General features: G+C 37.9%; 1 protein-coding gene across 4 annotated transcripts in view; it reads left to right on the top strand.

Moving 5' to 3' along the window:
* LRBA (LPS responsive beige-like anchor protein) overlaps window positions 1-25,625 on the top strand; it is a 373,887-nt gene that overhangs the window by 19,466 nt on the left and 328,796 nt on the right. For all 4 annotated transcript variants that reach the window (XM_032110029.1, XM_032110032.1, XM_032110030.1 and 1 more), the window contains exons 3-5: window positions 21,232-21,463; window positions 21,602-21,702; window positions 23,864-23,959. In XM_032110029.1, coding sequence (XP_031965920.1) covers window positions 21,232-21,463; window positions 21,602-21,702; window positions 23,864-23,959 — 429 coding nt within the window. The remainder of the gene's footprint in view (window positions 1-21,231; window positions 21,464-21,601; window positions 21,703-23,863; window positions 23,960-25,625) is intronic.

Genomic DNA, 25,625 nt, shown 5'->3' with positions numbered 1-25,625 from the left:
GCTCTGATGAAAGCCCATCCAAAGGTGCTGAAATTGGCTTGATACATTGGGTGAAACTTTGTGTGTTTGGCCTTGCAGAAATCTCTCATCTTTATTAGAGAAATCTGGAAGCCTGAGTAAAATGGTATTTGAGCTGGTACAGACCTGCCTGAGTCAGGAACAGAAAGATGTTAAAGCAGCTGGGCTCTGATAATTAGGTTCTTCTTCATACAGAATGTGTCTTGCCCTGGTGTTAATTTTTTGCTGTGAGATGGGATTCATGGGATGGAGCTGAAATATTTGTTACCAGGCAGGAAACTCTTGTTAGCTGGCAGGGCTGGTGACCAAATGTAGTTTCTTCTGTGGTGAATTTCTACGGGGAGGTTGGTGCGTCCTGTTATAAGCAGGAAAATCATTGCAGCTGATTGAGAATTGATACACTTGTGGTGGTAAAAGTGAACTTGGGAAAAGGCATCTGTTTTGATCCTGATAGTTTCATGGAGGTTCATGTAGTGACAAGACAAATTGTGTCACAGGAATTTATAACTTATTATCCTCCTTCTTATTGATTGCAGAGGATCTAAACTGGTGAATTTACTAATACGTTGGGAGTGGGGAGCTGGCTGAGCCTCTGTGCTGGGAAGGCTGTGCATAGGGATCACTGGAGTGAGTTTTGGAAGGAAGCCAAGGAAACACTGTTGCGTTTGCTCGGAAGGATTACTCACAGTCATCCTGATCTGCATGTGAAAATATTAGACCTGGCTTGACCGTCAGCTGCGGTGGAATGATTGCAGAGGTGGTGCAGGCAGGTGATGCAATGGTTGGAGGGCTGTGACCTCCTCCTCCACGTGCCAGCCACACTGTTCTAGTGAACACCTTTCACAGAACTAGACTGTGTTCAGGGCAGGGGGTACACAACAATGCTTTATAGCTTTCAAAAAATGATGCTGCTCTAGAATTACCAGTCTAGTTTTTATAGTGGAGTTCTTAGCCTGGAGCAGCTTTGCATGTGCTAGCAGAATCTGTGTTCACTCTAATTTCTGCAGTGGTGCTTAAAATGCTGTGATTAATCTTTTGGTTTGGTTTGGTCCTTGGTTTGTTAGTTAACTGATATCTAATAAATAAAATCAGTAAACAAAGTTTCATTTGATGTGCAGGGCTGGTAAAAGCTAGTACTCGAAGGAGTAGAACTAGTTTGACAGTGACTATTACAAGATATTTTACCAATAAAGCTTATAGAAACTATAGTGAGCAAAATTTTATTTATCAGAAATGTGCTTAGCAAGGTTAGTTGTCTATACATTTATTTGTCATTAAGCTTTCCAATTAACTGAAGAAAGATAAAAATGTCATGAGCTACAACAGGAGTGTCCTTGTAACCTGAACTAGTAGACAAGTGAAAGGGGTTGTTCTCTCTGAGGTATTGCTGTTGCTGGGTAAAATTTCAGGCCACAGAGAAACTGTATTGTTGAGTGTCAAGTACTCCAAGTAATGTGGCCCACAAGACTGTTTTTAAGGAGTCAAGTTTAGTCATTCTAGGATCTGCTGGAATGGATGTAAGCAATCTCTTAGAACCTCATTAATTATTGTACAGCTGAAAACATACAAGTATGTAATCATGCTTTTAAAGTTATTTTTAAAATTATGTACAGGCATAAAAGGGAAATAAAAGTTCTGTTGGTACTGCTCTTATCTTATTTTTTAAGAACTTATTTTAGAGTCCCTCTGCCAGAAAGTGGATTCTTTGGGATGGGTGTGGTGTTAATTTTATGTACATAACTGCTTAGAAATCCTTTTTTTAGTGGCTAAATACTTCTAAAATTCTTCCTGCATGAATGAGACAATGTTCCTGTCAGATATATTTGCAGTGAATAGTTTATGGGAAAATCCTTAACTTGAGCCACATTTTCATATCTAAGCATCTGAAACTTTGAAATTATGCTTGTGTGTCATTCAATTTCGGTGTATTTATTTTGGAAGGTATATCCATATACTGGAGAATCCATAAAGTTATTTTTTTTTATTTCAAGTCTGTTACCTGAAACGCCCATGAGATGGTGCTCATCAGTCTTGTTTCTGTGGAGCAGCAGATCTGTGCACCGTTCTGACTTCCCAGTAAGGATGCAGTGCTTGGCATTGTTGCCTTTCTAAGAGAAAGAAAAAGAACAAAACCCAACTGACAATACCTTGAATTAATTGATGAAATACCCCTTACTATACTATTTCGAAGTGTGTGTAAAACCAGTCTTGATATCTGATTATCCTTGGACAGATGGATTTGACGCTACTTTACACAAAGGATGGGTTAGCAGTTAATTTTCTTTTTCTAAAAATGTGTTTCTAAATAGCCAAAGGATGGGAAAGTGTTTAGACATCTGTCCTTTTTGTGCTGCTTTACTTCCTTCTTTTTTTTTCCTTTTCAAAGATTCGCAAAAGTTTTCTTTATTATTCAGGAAGCATTCTGCTACAAACTCACACTGATGTGTTCTGTTCTGTAATGTCTTTTGGGGATGGGAGGGGGGCAGGGTTTGATTAGTTTGATTTATTTGTTTTTTCCTTGAGTGATGCAGGTAGCCTGTAACAAGGAGAGAAGAGAGAAATGTTAAACTCCAGTTAACTAAGGCAGGGAGGATCACAGAATCATAGAATGGTTTAGGTTGAAGGGGACTTAAAAGATCTTTTAGTTCCAAACACCTGCCATGGCCAGGGACACCTCTCACTAGACCAGCCTTTCTTTGAGCTGGACTGAGTGTTCGAAGCCCCAGTGCTGTTTTCTGAAAGTGTGCTATGTAATTTTAGATGCAAGATGGGGAGAAAAACAGCAAAATAAGGGGGAAGAAGTTAGGAGAGTCTTCTGTTTGAAGTAAGATTACAGAAATATTTGCAGTGGGCTGCAGCACAGTGGAACCAAATGAGTTATTTTACATTCTGTTTCAGACTGTTTTTATTGTTATTTGTTGTGACCTGAATGGTCTGGGGAGCCTGGAAGGAGATCTGGAAGAGGACACAAGTGACGCAGATGAACTCCCAAGGAAGGAGTTACCAATATTGATAGATGGGTGTGAAAGCAAGAATTGATTGTACGAGACGTGGAATGAAGTGAGCAGCACCTCTGCTATAATTGACTAAGAGGACACTCAAAGAAAGTATCTGCTAAGTATTAATTAGCAGAGATTACAGGCTTCTGAAAATGAGGCCAGCTTTAAACCTGATGAGTTGATCTAAAGGAGGTGTTTAAAGACTGGTTCTGTGCAATCTTTGTACAGGCTGCTCAAATTAAATCAGACCAAGAAGACTTAGGAAAAAATTTATTTCCTGTGGAAACTTCTTTTCCCTTCCAAATTCTGTGAATGGTGCTATGATCAATGTTTCCTTTGTGTTTTTATAGGCTTTTTTCTTTTTTTTTTCTCTCAAATCACTATATCTTTGATCAAGTAAGCAACTTGAGTTATAATTGCCTGTGTGTTCAGTTCTATCAGTGATTACTGAAAGCAGTGTTAGGACAGCATAGAAGACAATAAAGTGCTTGAGAAGAACACCTTGACAGAAAAATAGAGGCAAAACCAGGAGTGAATGCAGCACTGTACACAGAGTAAGTAAAAGACAAGTATTTATTGAAAAGCAGGGTCTCTTCTGTTTTTAGGTGAAAAAGGGAAAAAAAAAAAAAAGAGAAAAAGAGTATGTTCTGACTGAATTTCCTTTGGGAAAATGGAATTATAAGTTATCATTTTGGAATGTTTAATTTCACCTGGAGCAAAAGGATTTGGACATGTTCTGGATGTGCTGAAATGAGTAGGACAAATGTTTTAGACTGCATCATCTTGGACTGTAATTTGGCATCATTATGTAGTAGCTAGTGGAGACTGAGAGAGATGAGCAAGGAGGATTCTGAAAGTCCTTTTAGCTAATTTTCGAATTGATGATGATGGTGAAAGAAGCAGCTCTGTCATTTGTGTATTGATGCTGAGTCATTTGTGTCAGGATGATTGGGGATGGAGCACGTTTCCCACGGGGAAGGGCTGAGACAGTTGGGGTTGTTTAGGCTGGAGAAGACAAGGCTCCAGGGGGACCTTACTGCAGCCTTTTATTCAGTACCTAAAGGGGCTACAAGAGAGCTGGAGAGGGACTTCTTACAAAACTTTACTGATAGGACAATGGGTAATGGCTCTAAACTGAAAGAGAGCCCGTTTAGATAAGATATTAAAATCGAGTTCTTAATTGTAAGGGTTGGCAGGCACTGGCACAGGTTGCCCAGAGAAATAATGGGAACCCCATCCCTCAAAGTGTTCAAAGGCAGGTTGGATGGGGTCCTGAGCAACGTGGTCTAGCAGATGGTGTCCCTGCCCATTGCAGGGGGCTTGGAACTAGATTACCTTGAGAATCCCTTCCAACCCAAACCATTCTGTGATTCTGTGATAATGTATGTGAATAAGTGGTAACTGAAAGTTAGGTAAGGTTTAAGAATGAAAAGACAAGGTAACAACAAATAGTTTTCTAACCCTAGTCCACACTGTGCAAGAAAACCTATAAGAAGGAGATTTCAGCTCTAAGAATATTTATGGAAAAGCTGAATGAAACTAGGAGACGAAAGCACCAGCGTATCCAGAAGAGGAAACCAGGGACAGGTACAAGCAGAATATAATTTTTGTACCTATTTCTCTGATACAGGATAATATAGTAGAAAAACAGTATTTGTTTCTCCTTTTCAGACTCCAGCATTGCTCCCTTGAAACCCCTTAGTGTCCTGCAACCTTTCCCTCTGTTTGAGGAACGTAGGGAATTTGCTTTCAGATTTAGTCTTCTCACCATACTATTTCACTGAGATGATAGTCTGTAATTCTCATTCTATTTATTGTCCCTTAAAAATAATTCCTTTTTCTTTGTGCCTTCAGATCTGTTGTTGTTTTCTCCTTCACTTCTTTGCAGCTTTTCTGCCCTGTTTTGGAATGTTTCATTTAACAAGAAGTAAATGCTGCAGTGCTTCAGGGAAGTTGCTGATTATGGAAGAAGTCAAGATGGACTACAAAATAAATCCTGGAGATTGTTGTGTTGGTGTCAGAAAAAAATAGCTCAACTGAAAGTAGGGCCAGTATAAATGAGGAGAATGTGGGCCTACAACTCATACGACGAAAACACAGATTTTGAACCTTTGACAATTCTTAGAAGTGATGGCTATAAGAATTATTTTATTCCAAAAAGTGTTTTTATTTCATGGCCCAGAAAATGTCATTTCTCATCAGATACTGGTATTTCTCAGAGTGCCAATATCATATTGAACAATTCAAAGGGAGTGCATTTTCAGAGAATTAAGTTTAAGTGCAGTTCCCCAGGAATCAGTATTTGCATTCTCATAGGAGAGTGTAAAGAGAGCTAGAGGTCTTGTAATAATAATTCTAAAAAGACAGCAGTTGTGTTTCTGAGAAGATGAATGTTTTACAGCTTGGAATACCACACAGCTTAGAAACAAGATTGTTTCTATGAGCATTTTCATACAAATGGAAAAAAGACAGAAACATGTGAAACAAGCAAAAAGCTTCCTGTATGTTGCCTTGTGGGTCCATAATCAATAAACAGATTTTCTGAATAAATCACTTATTACTGACCTGATGGTAGAAGTCTTACATTTGTTAAGAATCAAGCTTAAACCACAAAGTTTTGTCAAAATCAAAACAAACTTGCTGTTTGTTTTACATTAAGATAACTGCTGTACACTGAAATGATTGCTGACGTACTTGCATGAGTTTAGCTTTACACTAAGAACTGCTTTTTCTTCTATGGTTCTATGATTTGAAACAAACAGTGCATGTAATACCTTGTAGTTGAGATGAAAGTAGATTTTGGAGAAAGCAGTTGCATCCTGTTCACAAGCTGTGAAACAGTGTTATCCCAGTTACAACAAATTATCATTATTTTCTTAATCAACTATTTAAAATTCATTATTACTGTAGAAAAATAACTAATTTTTGAAGGCAGTAGCCTGAAATTTAATATTTTGTTACTCCTTGACACAGCAGCTATCCAGGCACTCTCCCTGTCAGCATTAATGGGGTCTTGTCTTGACAAGCAGAGAAGGCATCAGACTTGTCTTTGATTTCAAGCCTATTTAGTTTTTGGAGGGATCAGGTTAAGCAGCTGTAGAATAAGTGATTGGGAGTCTTTCACTAGCAATTAAATAATGCTTTTCATGAGTTAAAAAAAAAAATCAAATGGCAGAATTTTCTGTTTAAAATACACAGAATTGTTAAGGCTGGAAAAGACCCTTCAGATCATTGAGTCCACCCATTAACCCAGCACTGCCAAGTCCACCACTAAACAATGTACCCAGGTGCCACATCTGCACGTCTTTTAAATGCCTCCAGGGCTGGAAACTCAACCAGTGCCCTGGGCAGCCTGTTCCAGTGCTTTACAACCCTTTTTGTGAAGTCATTTTCATAATACCCAATATAAACCTCCTCTGGCACAGCTTGGGACCATTTTATTTTGTCCCATTGCTTGTTACTTGGGGGAAGAGACCAACCCCCATCTTGCTACAGCCTCACGAGTGACTGTGACTTCTGAGAAATATGTGAAGTAGGAGTGAGTGGGTTTTTTTTGTTATAGTCCAGTGGAGAATTTTTTTCATATTTAGGTTTGAATAAATTATTATAATGGAGAAAATAAACATGAATATGAAGTCAGGAGTTTCACAGTATACTGGTAATATCAGTTTTTATGTACTACATCCTGATTCTGTCATCCACATAAGTTGACTCTCTTTTTAGGAAACCTGCTTAAAGACCTTGTAGTTTTCCTTACGCCTCAACTAGTGTGTAAGTGAATGAGGTTCACATTTATATCTTTGAACTTACCTTCTGCAATCTCTACCCCTCCCTGCTAGTACAGTACTCTTTTATCAGTATTTTTGAAAGAGGAAAAAATCTCTTTGTGGATTTGACCACATGGGACATATGAAGTGATTTCTTTTTTCAGTTACTCTGGTTGCTGTCACATTGCAATCTAACTGCATATGAGCTCAAGCTGTTCACTTGTGTGGAAGAACCAGCACAGGTACCAGAGCTGGATAGGTGTACTTGAGTTTGTGTGCAGAAGTTTGATGGAGGCTTGTTTGTAACCATTTTAAGCCATCCCTGTTTAATTCTGTTCAGAAAAAATGTGCAATGACAATGTGACAGGATTACCACTGTCATCAAGTATTTGTGGTTTTGTGCCAGCTTAACTGATGGATGGATGAAGATGATGAGGGGTCTGGAGCATCTCTCTTATGAGGAGATGCAGCAGAAGCTGGGCCTGTTTAGTCTGGAGAAGAGACAGTTGAGAGGGGATCTCATTAATGCACATAAATATCACAAAGGCAGGTGCCAAGAGGATGGTGCCAGACTCTTTTCAGGGGTGCCCAGTGGCAGGATGAGGAGCAATGGCCATAAACTCAGAAGGCCCACCTCAACACAAGGAAAAACTTCTTTACACTGAGGGTGGCAGAGCCCTGGAACAGGCTACCCAGGCAGGTCATGGGCTCTCCCTTTCTGGAGATCTTCCAAACCCACCTGGATCTGTTCCTGTGTCACCTGCTCCAGATGACCCTGATGTCCAGAGGTGCCTTCCAACCTTAACAATTCTGTGATCACTGGTGACTTAAAAGCCTAAGAACTGGAAGTTTCAGGAAACTTCCTTTTGCATTTATCTTGGTTTTAGGAAGAGTTTTCTGAATTCCAAACAGCAACAGAAATAGTACTGATTAAATAATTTTTTTATTAACACACATTTTCTGTGCAGAATCAGAATGAGTGGAAAAACTACAGCTACCCCAAGCTGTGTATTTGGTTGCAAAATCAAGGTGGGGTAGAGAAATAGAAATGGGAAGAGTGTGAGGTGTGAGAATGTATTGTGTTTGTGTGGCCAGGTTTTGGTAGCTGGGGGGACTATAGGGGTAGCTTCTGTGAGAATCTGGTGGCAGCTTCCTCCATGTCCAGCAGAGCCAGCGCCAGGTGGCTCCAAGATGGATGTGCTGCTGGCCAAGGCTGGGCCAATTAGAGATGGTGGTAATGCCTCTGGGATAACATATTTAAGAAGAAGAAGAAAACAGGTTTGTTGTGCAGATATAATTGTGGCCGAAGAAGAGTGGAGTGAGAACATGTGAGAAGAATGACTCTGCAGACACCAAGGTCAGTGGAGAAGGAGGGGGAGGAGGTGCTCGAGGTGCTCCAAGTGCCAGAGCTGAGATTCCCTTGCAGCCCTTGGTGCAGACCATGGTGAGGCAGCTGTGCCCCTGCAGCCCATGGGGATCCACAGGGGATGCAGAGATCCACCCGCAGCCTGGGAGGGAAACCCATGCTGGAGCAGGTGGGTGCCCGAAGGAGGCTGTGACCCTGTGGGAAGCCTGTGCTGGAACAGGCTCCTGGCAGGGATCTACAAATGTGTGAAGAGAGGACCCCACACTATCATAGGAGAAGGACCCCATTCCCTGTCTCCTTGTGCCTCTGAGGGGGAGCGGGTAGAGCTGGGAAGGAGGGAGGGGTGGGAGAAAGGTGATTTTAAGGTCTTATTTTACTTCTCATTATAGTGCTCTGATTTTGTTAGTAATAAATTCAATTAATGTCTTTAATTTGAGTCTGTTTTGCCTGTGACAATTTGGTGAATGATCTCTCTCTGTCCTTATCTCAACTTATGAACCCTTAGTTATATTTTCCCTCCCCTGTCCAGCTGTGGAGGGGAGTGGTGGAGAGGCTTTGGTGTGTGTCTGGCATCCAGCCAGGGTCAACCCACCACAGAGAGTAACTGGTGGCCTTACACAGAAATGTGCCTGCTGTAAGGACACTGGAACTTTGGAACAGAGCCATATGACTTAATCTTTGACAAAAAAAGGCCTACACTAAAGCTCAGTGTATAAATAAAGTTGGTATAATGTTAATGGTGGTTTAATCTCATGAAATCATAGGTACCACTTTAAAGTTGTCTTTCTAGTCAGAAAAGTGTGGTGAGCTGTGCAGAAGAGCGTGCATGTACACACCAGTGTTACTGCTGGGGCAGGTGGTGGATAGCAGTGCTCTTTGGGCTTTGTTCTCCAAGTTACACTGGAACAAAGGGTAATGTGTAGGCTGAAAGGAAAAGGAAACCCTAAGATTAAAGGCCTTTGTTGTTGTTTTAGGTTTTTTTTCTGTCTTCCTCTTCAAGGCATATGTGAGTTTCAGGACATACTCCCTTATCCCACTGCAAATATCAGATACTGGTGCTGGTTTTTGGCTTCACACTGTAGAGACCACAGTTGTTCTGTTGGTTGGGTTGCTGTCTTGAAACTTGTTTCTTGTTTCATGATTTCTGTGGCAATTATTTTTTCTGTTGTTGTATTGGGAAGTCTCTTTCTCTTGTAAGTAAATATTTATGTGTGTGGAAAGCTGCAGGAAATGCTGTTACTAAGAACTTGATTTGATAAACCTTGAGGAATACAACTGTGATTCTCCATAGTGCCGAATTTGCTTGGCAAAACTTTATTTCAAGAGATAATGTGCCAGTAGAAGGAAAGAGAATGAAATAGCTCCTTTGTTGGAAGCTTCACCAAATCTCCAGGTTTAGAGTTTAAAGCAAAATGATTTACTTAAAGATGAAGTTATATTTCTATTTATTTGTTTAGATGAAAAATACTGAAGTCCTCTGTGATTTCCGAAAGTTCTTTTATCTGTAAAATCTGTAGTTACCTTTGCCGCCCCAGAATCCGTGACTATAATGGATATTTTATGTTTTCTTTGGAACTTGCTTTAGTAAATAAATACAATTTGTATAGGAGAGAGATTTTAAGAAAGTAGGAGGATGATTATTTGTTCTTCTATTGTTCTGGGGTTTTACTCCTTACAGAATTTGAGGGAAATTGTGTTTGCTGTAGGAATACAGTGGCTCTTAACACTAAAGAAAAAAGGGAAAATAATTTGGATATGGAATGAGAGAGAAGATTTTTCTGAAAAGATTATACTGTTTTTTTGATGGCATTAACCTCTCCTTTGATAATGAGACTTTTTGTGTTCAGCTTGAGTAGCTTTTCATAGTGCAGATGTTCTTTCCTTCACTGTCTCACTGAAGCAAGATTTGTTGTTCAGTTAATCACACTTTTCACAGGGAAAAGAGTGTTCTAAGAAACACTGTGTCACAGACTCATACATTATTCGGATGTAGCCTTTTTCAGCTTATATGCATTATCACTCCTGGGTAATAATTTAGTTTTGATTCACGTTTTTTTTTTGTGTGGGGCAGGGCTTAAGCATCCTTCTAAATTCTTGAATCCTTGCAAGTGTAGTAATTCCAGAAAAAGCTTTTTTGTCTTAGAAGTGCAGATACATGTGACAGTGTTGATGAAAAAATGGTGAGAACTCCATTAATGCTGTGTTTTTATCAGAACTTTTGATAAATCTGTTGAATTTGGTGTTTAAAAGATTTTTTTTAAATTTAGAAATAGCGGAGGTCAAGCCTGAGCAAATGTTGGCTTTACCAGCTGAATGTTTGCTTCAAAATGTAATTCAACCCCCTTTTGTTTAACAGTTGTTGCTTTCCTCCACTCTGAGCTGCAGTTGGTCACAGGGAATGGAAGGGTCTCGCCAGGTTTGCTGAGCAATATGTGGTGGTTGCTGTTGGTAGTATTTGACTACAAAATTAAATAAATCAAACAGAATGTAGTTTGGATTTGTATCAATTGAGGCTGCTTTTGCATTTTTAGGTCTAATTTTAGTTGCAGAGCTGGTCAACAATTAAAATTACCTTGGTCACAACACTGTAAACAGGAGAGTGTGTTTGTGATAACAGGTGATAGTGATAACACACTCATAGTCTTTGTCTTCCTTGTTTCTTTGTGGTTTTGTGAGATTTTTTTCTCTCCTTCACTGTTGTGCCTGTTCCTTGGAGACAATTTGTTTCAGTCATTGCTTGTGTGCTGAGGAAAGGGACAAGAGGGAAGTCAGGGTGGGGTGGAGCCTTAGAGTAATAGGAGTTTCTAGGCCAGGAGCAAAAAACCCCAACCAACCAAAAAACAGTGTTATGGCAAATCAGGGAGGAGGGAAAGCTTTAAGATGTTTTTATAAACACAGAAAAACATAAGCCACTTGTAACAAACACTAAGTGTCAGAGTCACAGTTCTGTCATTGCTTTCAGTATTGCTTGTGGGAATTGAAAGAAATAGAAGTAAAAATGGTCTTGTTGTGGAGGCTTTACTGATGTACCTGTTCTCAAAAAGGCACTTTTTTCTTCTGGTCAGTAGAAATCATCACTTTAGCAATAATTATGTACGCTGGCTTCCAGTAATCCATTTTTTTTTTTTAACTCTAAACAAAGGAATGGCAAAAACATGAAGGGGGCAGAATCTGAAAGCAGGAAAAAAAAAAAAAAAAGAGTTATTACTTGGTAAGAATAAACAGAAGGCTGTTAGTTATTGTAAGCACCCTTTATTCTAGCCAGGGTTGTCTGCATGGTTCTCCCATGTTGATCACAGCTACAGAAAATTTAAAAAATGGCAGCAGGGAAAGCCGAGTGTTACATTTCCTGTAGCATGTCATTTATGTTTCTTACATCCCAACTCATAACTGTCTCTGCTGTAGCTGTGGCAGCAAACTCTGCCAGTTCTGAGCAGACAACTGTGGTTGGTGTTTTCCAGCTGTTCTGGATCGAGACAGTGCCAGAAATGATGGAAACAGATGTGCTGGTTCTTGGTTTCTGCTGGAATTTGTAACCTGTTGTGCTGAAATTCCCAGCACTTTGCCTGCTGAGCTGGGAAAGGTGGTGGCAGTGGAGGAGCTGGCACACATTTGCTTCCAGTGTGTGCTACGGGTGGGCTGTGCCTTCCAGTAGGAGAGGAAGTATTTAACATTATAGTTGCTGAGTCTGGTAAAACCTGCCAGAGCTTTATAAGTAAATTGATTCACCTCTTAATCTTGTATTCTTTTTTGGCTTTTTGAGCTTCAGTTTATTTCCCTTGTAAATTTATTTGCTATCGGTATACAATTCCATGTTTGGAATGTGTTCTGGTTTGTTACTTCTCTGCAATTTCCTTTGTTTCTTTCACCGTTCTTCTTTACTTGGAGCTGTTATTCCCTGGTTTCTACAAGCTAGCAAAACACTTTTTCTCGAATGAGCTCATATAACCTTGTTTTTACTTGTAGACTTCCATTGTCACACACTTTTAAAATAATGTACTTTGCAAGTGTCACAAAGTGGGTATCAAATTTAAGTCAGAAGTTACAAAGTTCTGTGAAGAATTGCTAATATGAGACTTGCAGGATGCAAACTTCAGATTCGGTAAAGAGTGGTGGCTTCCTACCCTCAACCCACTGTAAAATACCAGGCAGATATACTCATCTGGAGAAAAATATGGGGATATATTGTCTGTTCTCTGGCATCTAGGGAAGTGGTCTTCAAACCTTCTTGATTGCACAAACTATCAGTTAAAAAAAAGAGGTGATCATTTACCCCCAATAAATATATACTATTAATTTATTTATTTATTATATAATTAATATTAATATTATTTAATTATTAATATTATTAATTAATAATATTTATTATATAATATGTTTATATTATATTATTTATTAATTATATCTGTGTTGCTGTATTAGTATATGATATTGTAAAAAATACAAAAACAGGAATTAAAAAGGGTTAAAGATAAAATAAAAATTGTTTTAAGCTTTTACTTTAGTTTTAGTATTGATTCAAAAAGTATTTTCTTTCCATGTTCCAGAGGACTGTCTTGCTTGGGTGCACATACCTCTCTTTGGATGCACTGGGAGACTTTTTGAGCATTATTCACATTCTTTCTAGTTTTCTTAGCTTAGGAAGCTGCAATTTTCAGAAGCTCAAATATAATGTTATTGTACATTATTTACTTGTTGTGGATATATATCTATATATATATTTAGAAGTATTTCTGTTCAGTATAATTGGCATACACGAGAAAAATTATGTAATTGTTTGTACTTCTTTATAATTGGGAGGAGTTTACTACACTGGTGATTTCCCTTGCCAAATTGAAATAAATGTAGTAATTCATAAAATCATAAGTAAAATAAGTTTAAATGAAGCATCTTAAAATGTTTTCTTGTTGAATTATAATGGCTGTCTTTGCACACCAGCTTGGTTGAAAGAAAACATATATATGGTAATATTTTACATTTAAATAACTAAAAAAAAAAGCAGGCTGTTAGTTTTTTCAGATGCTGGATACTAAGCACATTAGAAAATGTGATTTAATTGCAAGAAAGCCTGGGCAAATTGCTTCAGGTAATTGATCTTTGGTCTTTTTAGGTGTCTCTAAATGTATTTCCAGGGTTGAAGTTTTTTTCTGTCACTATCCATTGGCAGAGAAGTCTCTTCTCTGGCGGTGGGAATCCGTCCTCTTTGATCTTTTTAACCTACCTGTCTAACTTCTGTGTGGATCCTTATTTTCAAGTATATGTAAACTGCAGCTATATTTGCTCAGGGGTGGTGGCAGTGGTTGGCAGTGTCGTTTTTTTCCTGATTTAGCCTGTAGGCAGAAAAAAATTGCTTACAGTGTAAATGTCCTGTCTGATGGAAGTGGGTGCAAGCAGGGTATTCCCTGTAAAGCCATCCTGACTGTAGGGTTTGTTCCCCACTCTGCACTTGTTTTTGGTTAATGTGGTATTAGGAATGTTATCTTTTGGCTCCTTCCTTCAGGAGAGGATTTAAGGTAGGACATGATACTGACCTATGCAGCTCGGTGACTGAGGTGTGGTTCTCTCAGTGTACAGCAGACTGGGTTTGCTTGCTGATGGGTGATACCTTTTTGTCAGTTCTGGGAGTATCTTGCTTGCTGAAGATTAAAAAAAAATCTACAAACATTAGATAACTTTTAGACGTAGCTAGGGAGGAAAGTGCTGGAATAATGAAATAGACACTTGGTACAGTGCTTTGCTATGTATGTTTCATGTATCTGAGTTTAAATTCAGAGTAATGTAATGCCAACTCCAGCAGACTTTCTACTGGATGTCATAAAATGACAGATTTCTGATTTTTAAAATGTCAAAACCATAAATCATTAGTTTGCTAAGATTGCACTAGCAAGCTATTAAAGAATATGGCAGTATTTACTGTAGATAAATGCAAATTTAAAAAGGTTCTCTGTATCGTGGTTTAAATGATTTATTTGCTTTCAATGCACGTATGAATCTGATGTGATGTAAAGATTTAGGATATTTCATTTCCTGTATGGAGCTACAAATTTGCATGTTATTAAACGATCTCTCCGAGTCATATCTTTCTTGTATGTCTTAAACAGTGTCATAAGATATGCTGGAAAAAGTTAATTAGAACAAAAGGAGATTTTAATGCTGTTAATACAGGTACTGGTAAGATGGGAATTTCAGCTGTATTTAGATACAGTCTGCAGTAATATCTATTGAAATATATAATACAAGTCAAACAAGGAAAACTACGTGTGTTGTAAACACACCTTTAGTCACTGTTTGGAGAGTGTTGAAATTGAGTCTTAAAATAGTTTGATTGGCAAAAAATCAACTTGGTAGTTTTGTTTCCTCAGGGATTTGAAATAAAGCTCAGTGGTGCAGCCTCCTCAGGAGCAAAGGGCTTCTATGCTCAGTGTTGTGTGCCAGACAAAATCTGGTAGGGAATCAGTTTTATCCTGTCTCCTGTTTTGCTACCAGAACTTTTCCAGTGGCTGCAGGTTTGCTGGGTATTATCCACTGTTTGGTCAGTGCCAGTGTGGGTCCCTGGGCCCCTGGCACTTGTGTTTTGTGTTCATGGCAATCTTTTTTGTATCAGCTGTCCTACCTCTTGATGGCTCAGTAAAGACTGGGAGAAGGGAAAAATTCCTTATACTGGACTTGTTTATGCCTTTCTTCTTTGGAATTTGTTGTTGAATTTCCAGAAGAGAAGACAGAGGCACTGTGCACGATGGTGTCACAGAATGACAGAATGGCTTGGTTGGAGGGGACCTTAAAGATCATCTAGCATGGAATGCTGTAGCCGTCTTGAGTTCAGGCATGGTGTTTTTAATGTGAGCTGTTTGTACTGAGATCATCTTTTAAATGGATACCAAGCTGGTAAAATAAATATAGGCTTTTTTTCCCCCCCTCATTTGTTTGTGTAGGATAAAATCTGACTTTGCTAATAATTTCACTTGAAACTGGGGTTGCTCCCTTTATAAGATACTGAATTTCAGGTTTTGGTATGTACTTTAAAAAGTAGTTAGTAGCTCTTTCTAAAACAGATTAAAACCAAAAGGTATAAAATTTGTAAATCGTAGTGCTGTTTCCCCAGCCTCTATGTTTAAAAGCGTTGTGTAGAGCTAATTCTTCCTTGCATTGCTCTGTTTTCACTGGGCCTTCAGCTGCATGCTACAAACTGACCTAATCATGCTAGTGAACTAATGACATAAAAATGCTTGCAAGTGGAGTGAAAATACTAGATTATTAGCTAGGGTAAATAAAGAATCATTGGTTATAGCATAATTGTATTTTAAAATTGTTTGTTCCTCCCCCCCCACCTCATTCTTTTGGGAAGGAGAAACCCATCCACCAGATGGATGCTTCATATGTATCATACCTACATGGTCAAGAATTGTGCTTTTTTGCATTTGTTGTGTTCGCTGAGAGAGTAATTTTCATGTATGCATTGCTAAGTGCATTTTAAATAAAAGTTTTAATGAACTGATGTATGTCTCAGATGAACTGGGTAGGAGATATTTGCCAGTAATTTCCTGGTTAAGTTGGGTAACTTCTTCTTTTGTGAAGTTGATGAAACTGGTTTTATAGAAGCCAGTGCTTAAATGTCAACTCTTCTGCTGATTTTTTATCCTGTCTTATTTCCTCAAGATACAGCTTTTTGTTCTTCATGGTGACGAAGCACGCTGATATGAGCTGTTGATAGAGGTGTGTGGAGGAGGAAGGGAATGATACAGTGCTGAGACACTGTATTAAAAATATGTAATTCTGGGCTAATGGTTTCAAACACAACATTAGGTGGCAGCAGTAGACTCTTAACACCTTGTTGGGTGCGTGTTGAATTTACATTTAGGCAGTTTTCCAAATGAGAGACAGACTTGAAGAAATTTTATTTTAATGCAAAACATTCATATTACATCCCTTTGAAGGGAAGCAATGAGAGTGGTTTTTCCCTGAGTGATCCAGCTTTGATCATAGTTAATAGCAGTGTTGAACAGAACCCCACAGAAGCATCAAGGTGAAAGTGGGTGCAGTGCTGCTGTGCAATGCCACTTTTGATACGCCTGGTTTAAAATGGACTTCTCATTTGCCAGGTAGATGAAGTTGTAGGCTTTGTTATGAACTTGGCAATAGGAGAGAAAGCAGCTAATTAAGGAGAATTTTTTTTTTCTTCCTTTCTTACCATCCTTTTTCCTTTAGAGAGTAGATTAGTACTATTAGTATTCTTTCTTTGTAGTGCAGCTGTAGGGTAATGCTGCATGGGGGAGATTGGCAACTTCAGCCTGAGGTATCAGCAGGAAAAGTTTGTAATTTTATGCAAAAATTACCTGTTTTCTCTTTGATGTTGTTTTTTGGTTTTTTGGTTTGTTTGGGGTTTTTTTGGGTTGTTTCTGGTTTTGTTTGAAAATGGGAGAAACCAAGTCCAAAATTAGAGCAAGATTCAAGGGGAATCTTCTGCTTACAGAAGAGGTTGGAGCAGAATCTTTCCTTCTCTGAAAGAGTCACTGGTCACTTGCATGTTCATGGTCTCACTTACTTTAAACTTTGAGCCAAGGTACCAAAAGACCTTAAATCATCTGTGTCTTGCTGGAAGGTATCACCTCACCTTTCTTGAGTGGGTCTTCCCACAGTTCTTTGTATTTTCTCTAGTTTTTCTAGAGCATTATGTAGCATTGATATAGCAGCAATACAATGAAGAAAAAAGTTGACATCCAGGCTTTTTCTGCCCCTTTCTTGCTCTCCCTGTTAACCTCTCTGGGCCTGAGCTGTTTCACTGACTTGACGTTCATGGTAATGTCACTATTTGATGTACTTATCCAAACTATTAACAGGCTTTCCTGACAAATCTTCTTAGGACTCAGATTTTAATGTTCTCACCTCCAGGTGTTGCGTTAGTGATGGAAAAGACTTCATGGAAAAGTGGGGGTCGAGGGGCAGAGAATGCACTACTGCAAATTAATATGTCTGAGTTACTCTTTCCCAGTGTTTTTCCTCTTCTGTTCTGTAGAAGCCTTTCCAAATCACAGCCATCCTTTTATCATATCTGGATTTGTATCGTGGTGCTGACCGTTCCTGTTTATTGTGTGCCTTCAGGGAATTTGACCAAATTGGTATCACCCATGACCCTATGAGAGACTTACCCTAAAGAGATTTTAATTCTTATACTTCCCGTATCTTTGGCATTTGTTTATGATGATTAATAAATTTCAATCAGTTAAATTCAAAGAGTTTCTGAATATGTGAGATGTATTTCTGAGTATGTGAAAGGGGATGGAGTCAGGGAGGTGGTTTATTTCGTTGGTGGAAGGTAAGAACAAATGTAGGCAAAGAATATTACAAACAGCCAGCTTTGTGGGTTCTTATTAAGCATAAACATAAAAAATTTTCACTGAGATTCAACCAGCTTATTTGGTTGCATTTTTTTTTCTTCATGGAATAGATGTCCATAATCCTTGTTTTGGACACGCTAAAGAAACAATTCTGATATTACAAAATCATCATCTTGAGGGAAAGGGAGGTCACAGTTTGGCTAATAGTCCTTCCTCCTGGCTTTGGGGAACAAAGCAAGTACTTGATGTGTGGTTTATCTAACAACCAGAAGGATGATGAAGCTCTTTAGAAGTGAAGACTTTTTTTGGAGATTTGAGATAAAAATATGAAGATCCAGCCCTGTAGTTCTCCCAAGTAGAGCCAATTTAGCTTTTCCAGGAGAAATGCTGATTGTGGACTTGGTTTCTTCTTTTTGTGTTACAGGTAATTGAAAAATTTTTTCTTGGGTTGTCTTGTAAGCTTTCTAAATATTTATCTGTTAGTGGGATAAATAATTTAAGTTAGATTAATAATCTAGATCATATTCTTTCAGGAAGGTGGAGCTTGACTGTTTATTCTGAGGTATTTTCTGCGTGCAGTAGTTTGGTAGTTGCTTACCCAAACAGTGAACCATCTCTTTCATATCTCACATCACTTCATTGCAAAGAAAGGTTAGGTGTGTTTAAATTGTCCTTCTTGGTTTTATTTAGAAGTGTTGTAGTGCTATTTTATACTAAAAATTAGTGCTACTATGTTGGCTTCTCATTAGTTTAATTTTCTAAGGGGGGGGGAAATACACTCTCTGCATGTGTATTTAAAAATTGCTGTATTCTCTCTGTTCTCAATCAGCTAAATGTAGAACCATTTTACTGAGAAGCTTGAGCTATTGGTTTAGTTTATATATATTTTTTTGAAGGTGGATATAACTGGCAAAATCTAAAATTTGTGAAGATGTATTTGAATGCTGCCCTTTAAAACCATTCCTGTAAGCTTGTACTTAATTCTACATGCTGAAGAAAGAAAACGTTATGCCACCCTGTAGGTTGCTATAAAGATTGTTTATGCAGCTCAGCATAGGACTTAAAACACATTGAATTGGAGAATTTTGAAAAATGTACTGTGTGACACAGGAGACCAAATCATGCTAAAGTGCAAGGAAAGACTATACATCAGTTCAAAGGCTACATTATTCAAAAAAATACAACCATAAAAAAGGTAATAAGATTACATTCTCACACTTCATGGCTAGTAAGGTGCATTAAGCTGCTCAGATATTCATAACTTACTGTGACATTTGGGAAGATTACATTTTGCTGTGCACAGCCATTACTGCAGCTCAGATAATAACTAGCCAATGCATGGACCTGGATTATGATCCCTGTCATTGGAAACAAATTTGTGTTTTGAAGGTTGATCAGTTTCAAATCACCATTAGAAAGAGTTAATGTGAAATAGTGTGGGGTGTGTGTGCCTGTTTGTCTCTAAAGGGTGTGCATACATATTGTACATCAGCTGCACCCTGCCTTGGGTATTCTGCTTTCCCTGGCAATTTTTTCTGTCCTCACTTCCCTCACAGGAAGTGTTAAAATGGTAATTTTTTTTTTTACCATAGCATATTATTCCTAGAACGTGCTTGCTGAAATGCTTGTGTTTGCAGATTAGATTGGAAACCTAATTTGACAGCTTCCTGGATGGGTGGATTCTGATAATAGTGTGTGTAGCCAAAAATGAAAGATTGGTGGTGTAGACTATAGGGTGAAGGTAAGGTCACCTCCAGTAGCTGTATATGGTTTTGGTGTGATAATTGATGGCTGGCTGATAGTTAAAACCAAATGCATAAGGAGATGAATTTCTTGTTAAGAATTAGCAGGTGGTTTGTGGCTAGAATTTAACCTTCAGCTGTTCTTTCTCTACACAGAATACAGTATTTTCTTTGTTTCTTACTTTGATTTTAAGAAGAGCAGCTTGTTGAGGAATACGTCAGTTTTGTAGAGGATAAATTCAGTGTGAAATGAGGTTATTTATTTTACATTTTCAAGTGTTCTGTTGGAGTTTGTTTTTTTTTTGGGGGGGGGGTGTATTTTTCTCTTTGCATTTGTTTTGAGGTAATTCTATGTTAATTTGTTCTGCCTAGCATACCCTACAGAGCTTTCTTGAGGTAGGCCTCTGCTCCACCTTTTTTTGGAAGGGGAAAACTAAAGCTTGGAGAGTGGTAATGATTTGATAGATTTGTTTGAGTTGACAGTGTGAGTTGATATAGAGAAGCTGGGAATATAACTCAAGTCACCCCATTCAGTTCTTGCTGTTTCCCGAGATATTATGGAAGCATCTGATAGTAAATTGCATAATTATTTTTCATGACCCAGAGGGGAGAAAATGGAAAAGTGTAAATTAGTGTTTAGAAATTGTTGCCATGAGACATTGTCTATTCTGTCATAAAAGCAGTAACTTTCTCTGCTTCCTGTGGTGTTTGGCATTAGTGATTTATGCCCAGAAGTCCAAAGATTGCTTCTTCAAAGTGACAAGGTTTAGACACTTGAGGAAAATGTATGGTAATTTCAGTGGTTAATGAAGAGTGTATATTCTGTTGATCTTTGGATCCTGACTACCTGAGAGAAGCTGTTGGAGCTAATATGGAAGCAAGTTAGTATATGGGTTTTGGGGCAGTTTTGACATGGTGTGATTTTAGCAGGTGACAGTATTGAAGCTGTTAATGGTCAAAGCCTGTGAAAGGAACACCACGTAGGACAGAAAGAATGACACAAACTTGTAGAAGTGAGAACGAGCTGAAATATTTCTGGTCGTGAGTTCGTTTTGATAATTTGAGTCAATGTTATCTGAATTCCTGTTTGCATGCTGGTATATAATGGGTATTTTGGTAAGCACGTTTTTAAGGTTTATACAACTCCAAAGTCCAAGAGAAGTTTAAAAAGTGGATGGAGGGAGTTCTTATAAAGGAGTTAACTTAGTATAATGCATTTTGCCTTCAGCTGGAATTTTTATTTTATTAAGTACACAAGTGAGAGTGGAGCAGGTTATTTCCTTCCCCCCTCCACCTCTTCTACACAGGCATATGTGGTTACTCAGTGTATGTTCAAACAAAACTTGCCTCTAGGAGACCTGAAATATTACAGGATCTAAGTGTTGTAGCCAAATCACAGTCAAAGGCTTGGAACAGTGCTGCTGTTCCACATTCCTTCAAATACAGTAAGCCTTTGCTTCCTTTGAGTACCTGGGACTGCTAATGAACCTGGCAGTTAATTCTTAACCGGCTTTAGTCAGTGTCTTAGGAATGTCTCTTAAGTGTTCATAAGTGGCAATATTTCTGATGTGCATCAGCTCCTTTTGGCTAGAATTTCCCTCTTAATGGAGATTTGTTAAGCACGTGTGAAGGAAAGCTTTTGGGGTCAGTCCAGGCCATTTAAGATATTTTGACTGCTTTGTTGTGCTCACCTGTTTTAGAGCACTCACTTGGTGTCTTCACTTTTCAGCTCTGTAAACTTGGGACATCTGTATCCTAAACTACCCAAATGTTTTTCTGCAGCAACTGTCTGATAGTAGGTGACACCTTAAGAGCACCTTTGTTACTCAACAGAACTTGAAACAGAAGAAAAATAAGAGGATACATTGATATTGGCCTCATTATTTTTTTTGCCTTGTATCTTTGATAGTTTTCTTCTCACAGAATTAATGGCTTTAGGCATGGAATAGTACTTTGATACAGTTGCCTTAAGCTTTTCTTCTTTTAAATCCTTTTCTCTGAAAGCTCGTCGGGGGCCAGTTTGACTTGGAAATGAACTTTATCATCCAAGAAGGAGAGGGCATCACCTGCATGGTGGACTTACTGGATAAGTGTGACATCACCTGCCAGGCCGAGGTTTGGAGCATGTTTACAGCAATCCTGAAGAAAAGTATACGGAATCTCCAGGCCTGCACAGAAGTGGGGCTCGTGGAACAAGTGCTCAAGAGGATTGATAGAGCTGACAACATGATTGCAGGTACAGCTTCTCCCAGTGTGGGACCCAAACTGTGCTGCTTCTATGCAAAATCTCATGGACACAGTTATTAATTAGATGATAAAAATTTGACACTGCATTTTATTAAGCATTTACACTGCTGTTCTTTTTCCTTTTCAGATCTCTTAGTGGACATGCTGGGTGTGTTGGCTAGCTATAACCTGACAGTTCGAGAGCTGAAGTTATTCTTCAGCAAGCTGCAAGGAGAAAAAGGGAGATGGGTAAAAGAAAACACAAAACTGAAACAATTTTTGTTGTGTTGCTTATATTTTTCCTAATTTTCGCAAGTTAAGACTGTTCCATAAACTTCATGATAAACAAGTTTTGAATGTACCAAAAAATACAGGAAGCTTTCTTGTATTATATAAAGAATCTTTTTACCCGCAAGCAATTAAAATACAGAGAGTTGAATAGTGAAGTTACATTACTGCATTGGTCTTTTTGAACACCTGGGAATAATAAGGTGACTCTTAAGTGTTTTTATACACATGATTTTATTTTTTTGATTCCAGCTATGTGAAATTGAAGGAAAAAGGCTTAAATTTCTTTTAAGTCACAAGAGAGAAATAAATAAAAAATGCCTACATAGGCAGTTGTGCCTGCTCCCATTTTCACATTGCTGTACCTTACCTGAAGATTAAAAGAATTTATCCAGTTAGGGAAGTAAGAATTCTGGCAGAAATTGAACTGAAGGAATTAAGTCCAAATGAAAAGTCTCGTTTCTGTGTGGAATAGAAAAGGACCCTTTTACAGCTGAGAAACCACCTTCCCTAAAGTGAAAACGTGTATGTTGTAGAGACCACCTGATAAAGTTTTCTTCAACACACAGTTGTTGTTTCACTGGACTTGGGAGCTGTTTTAACAATCATTTGACCTGCATTGAATTTTAATTCAGCTACTGTTATTTCTAAATACTCTGCCTAGTGCAGAGGAAAGGTAGCAGTGTCTCTGTTGACTTCAAATAATTTTTAAAGAGAGTATACCATATAAAAGCAAGTATGCACACATAATACAGCAAATTTTAAAAGGCCCTTTGAAATAAATAACTTTGGAGATCTTAACCTGCTTAAATAACAATATTCTAAACTTCATAATGGTTTAAACTTAGTAATTGAATATAGAGAATATATTTAACTGTAGGTGAATTAAAGTTGTCTCTGTAACATTAACTTTTTCATTTCCTGTCTCCCTGCTATTTGCATTTAATTTCCTTTCCTTATTAAAGACCAAATACAGGGGAAAGCAAGAGAAAAATGCCACAGTTGGATTGCCAAGGAGTTGTACAACTCCATAAATCTTAAAATCAGCAGAACTGTAAAGATACCAAGTATTTTGCTACAACACAAATTACCTGGTCAAATTCTATAGCCCTACAGACATCTAAGCAGTTCTCAGCATTTCCTCCTCATTTTAAACTCAGGTTCTTGAAGCACTCCTTCACTGACTGCACTTTTGGTACATTTGAAATACTTGTAATGGATCATGCAGTGCTTAGTTTTCAAAGGGTAACTGTTTACAACAGGGGGACAAAGGGCACTTTCAGGAAAATGTCAGGATTATAAAATTGTAGTTTAAAAATAGATCTGCCAGAGAGATATTGTGTGGTGAAAGACAACACACAAAATTATCTTGTCACTAGGATGAGTATTTTCTGTTGTTCTGTTGTTGTGAGCTCATATACTTGATTTGGAATTTATAGTTGCAGAGTATTACAATAAAATCAGCAGGATATGGGTCGTGGAGAAGTGTTAAGTGTTCACACTGAGCACTCAGTTTAGGTGCTCCAAACTGCGCTTGGGACTTGAATCTCTCTCCATGGGCTTCTGTGAAAGTATAAACCAGATCAGTTTAATCTAATATATGATTGTAGTCCTGATGAAAATAATCCTTCTGCTGATCTTCCCTTTCTTTTTGCTGGGTATTCCCCATCTCCCTTTCGCTGGGACAGGTTTCGCCCAGCCGCAATCCAGAACAGTTGTAAATAAAAATTGGTTTCATTTGTTTTCCCTAAATTAGTTTTCATCTGGATCAGTTTGCTTTCTTTAGCTTACTGCAAAATCATGCAGAGAGCTGATGGGAATGACAGAGGCAGGAATCAATGATCAGAGTCAGTTTAGTTTATGCTGTGTGAGAGTGGCTCTGGTCTTCAAATCCTTACTAAAGTTACCAAATTAATTGTATTTCAGGGCACCTACTTTATATTTTGTGAAGGTATTCATGACTGTTAATGTTTTATTAGAAGTCCTCAGTGTCTTAGCAGGGTGTTATTTACCCATGTGCAGTGTTTTAAAATGTGTTAGAATTTGCTTTTTGTGTGTATAGTCTTTTCTTTCTTACAGGTTTGTTTTATTTATTTACAAATGTAGTAATTCTCTTTGTCAGCCACCACATGCTGGAAAGTTATTGTCTGTGTTAAAACACATGCCTCAGAAGTATGGACCTGATGCCTTCTTCAACTTTCCAGGAAAAAGTGCTGCAGTATGTAGATATTTTAAGTTTCTTGTTTGTTTGTTCATTGTTCTATTAAGGCCCTTGGTTATTTTCATTTGTGGTGTTCTTTGTCTCATCTGTCATTGTCATAGAGTTTTAACCAAATTTTGTTTTCTGCCTGACACTTACACTAGTGCCTGAATAATCATATTTATAATAGATGTGCAATATCACTACAGAAGGACAAATACTATTTCATAAAGAATGGATACAAATGAGGCTGCTTTTTTATATTTTGTAATTTTTTTTCAGACTGGTTCAGTTAAATCTTGTTGCAAGGAGAATATACCTGCTTTTCACTCTAGATGCTTACGAGAAATCTTTCAGAAAGTGTTGTTCCTACACGTTTATAGGCTGAATAATACTGAAAAGGATTAAATTTAGCAATGATTAGTCTTTTTGTAATTGTTCATGTGATTAAGTTTTGTGGTGTTCACTTGAAAAAGAACTTGAAACTAAATAGGCATTTGGAAAACCCTGTGCAGAATCTTCTGTTGGAATTCAAGTATGTCAACACTTTTGCTTCTACAATTGAAGAATGAAAAATTGTGTTCAAAATTTCATGCTTAATTCAGAATAAGATTTGAATAAGATTTATCAGATGACTCTTGGCAGTTTTCTTCACATAAACCCATTAGCTTTCTGCCTTGGTGGCTTGAGATTGAATTTCACCAACTTGATGACATAATGAATTATTTTTTTGAATGGAAACTTTGGAGACTGAAAAATGCAGACTATTAGAAAAGTGCTCCTGCAGTTTTATCACATGCAGCAGAACTTGGCAATAGAGAGACATATTTTTGTTCATTTTGGTTATTCATGGTTTTGTATTTAACTTCTGGTTTGTATTTAACTTCTGTTAATTATGTTGAATGCTTGAACCATATGTTATGATATTGGGGTGCCTCAGTAACCTTTATGTGCATATTTTTATATATATTTAAATTAAGAAGTCTAAGAAATTATTTACTATAATTACTCTGTGATCCATTGTGAGTAAAGTCAAGTGATAGTGCTACCGGTTCCCAAGAGTTAGGTGCAAAGACAGGGAGACTGGTTAGTTGGCTGGTATAGAGAAGGATGTATAGCATTTTGTTTGGACAGGAGTAGCTGAATGGAGCATGGGAACATAATAGCATGTCTGGAGACACTTTGGTCCTTTGATGTTTTTTTATTCATTGGCATTGATCACCTGGATGGCATTGTTGATCAGAGGTTATGGCAATCTTAATTGAAGTGTGTATTGCAAACCTGTGCAGCAAACCAGTAGAAAGTTAATAGTAATGTTAAAAAAACTCAACCAAACAAAAAACGAAAAAAACTAAAACCCCAGCTGTTTGAAACAAAACAACTGTTTTGTTTGTGTTGCCACACTGTAACTCAAGGGCTTTTGCACTAACAAACACAATGCTTGATATGAAGATTTTGCCTGGTGGGGATTGTATTGTGTTTCTTTTGAGGAAGTTTATAATTCTGTCTTATTCTCACTGGAAGCCTACATAGATATGGATTTCAGGAGAGAAAATAATTTTTTAAGTGAAATGTGGCCAGCTTTGCCTTTATGATCAGTTATTTTCCTGACTACCAGCACTATGTGAGAATGGATCTAATTATTCTGTCAGGTTACCATAAAACCAAACCAACCTGAATTTGC

Source organism: Corvus moneduloides, chromosome 5 (genome assembly GCF_009650955.1).
Source record: "Corvus moneduloides isolate bCorMon1 chromosome 5, bCorMon1.pri, whole genome shotgun sequence".
Classification (NCBI taxonomy): Eukaryota; Metazoa; Chordata; class Aves; order Passeriformes; family Corvidae; genus Corvus; species Corvus moneduloides.
Note: the sequence above shows the minus strand (reverse complement) of the source record. Positions and strands in the feature narration are given on the sequence as shown.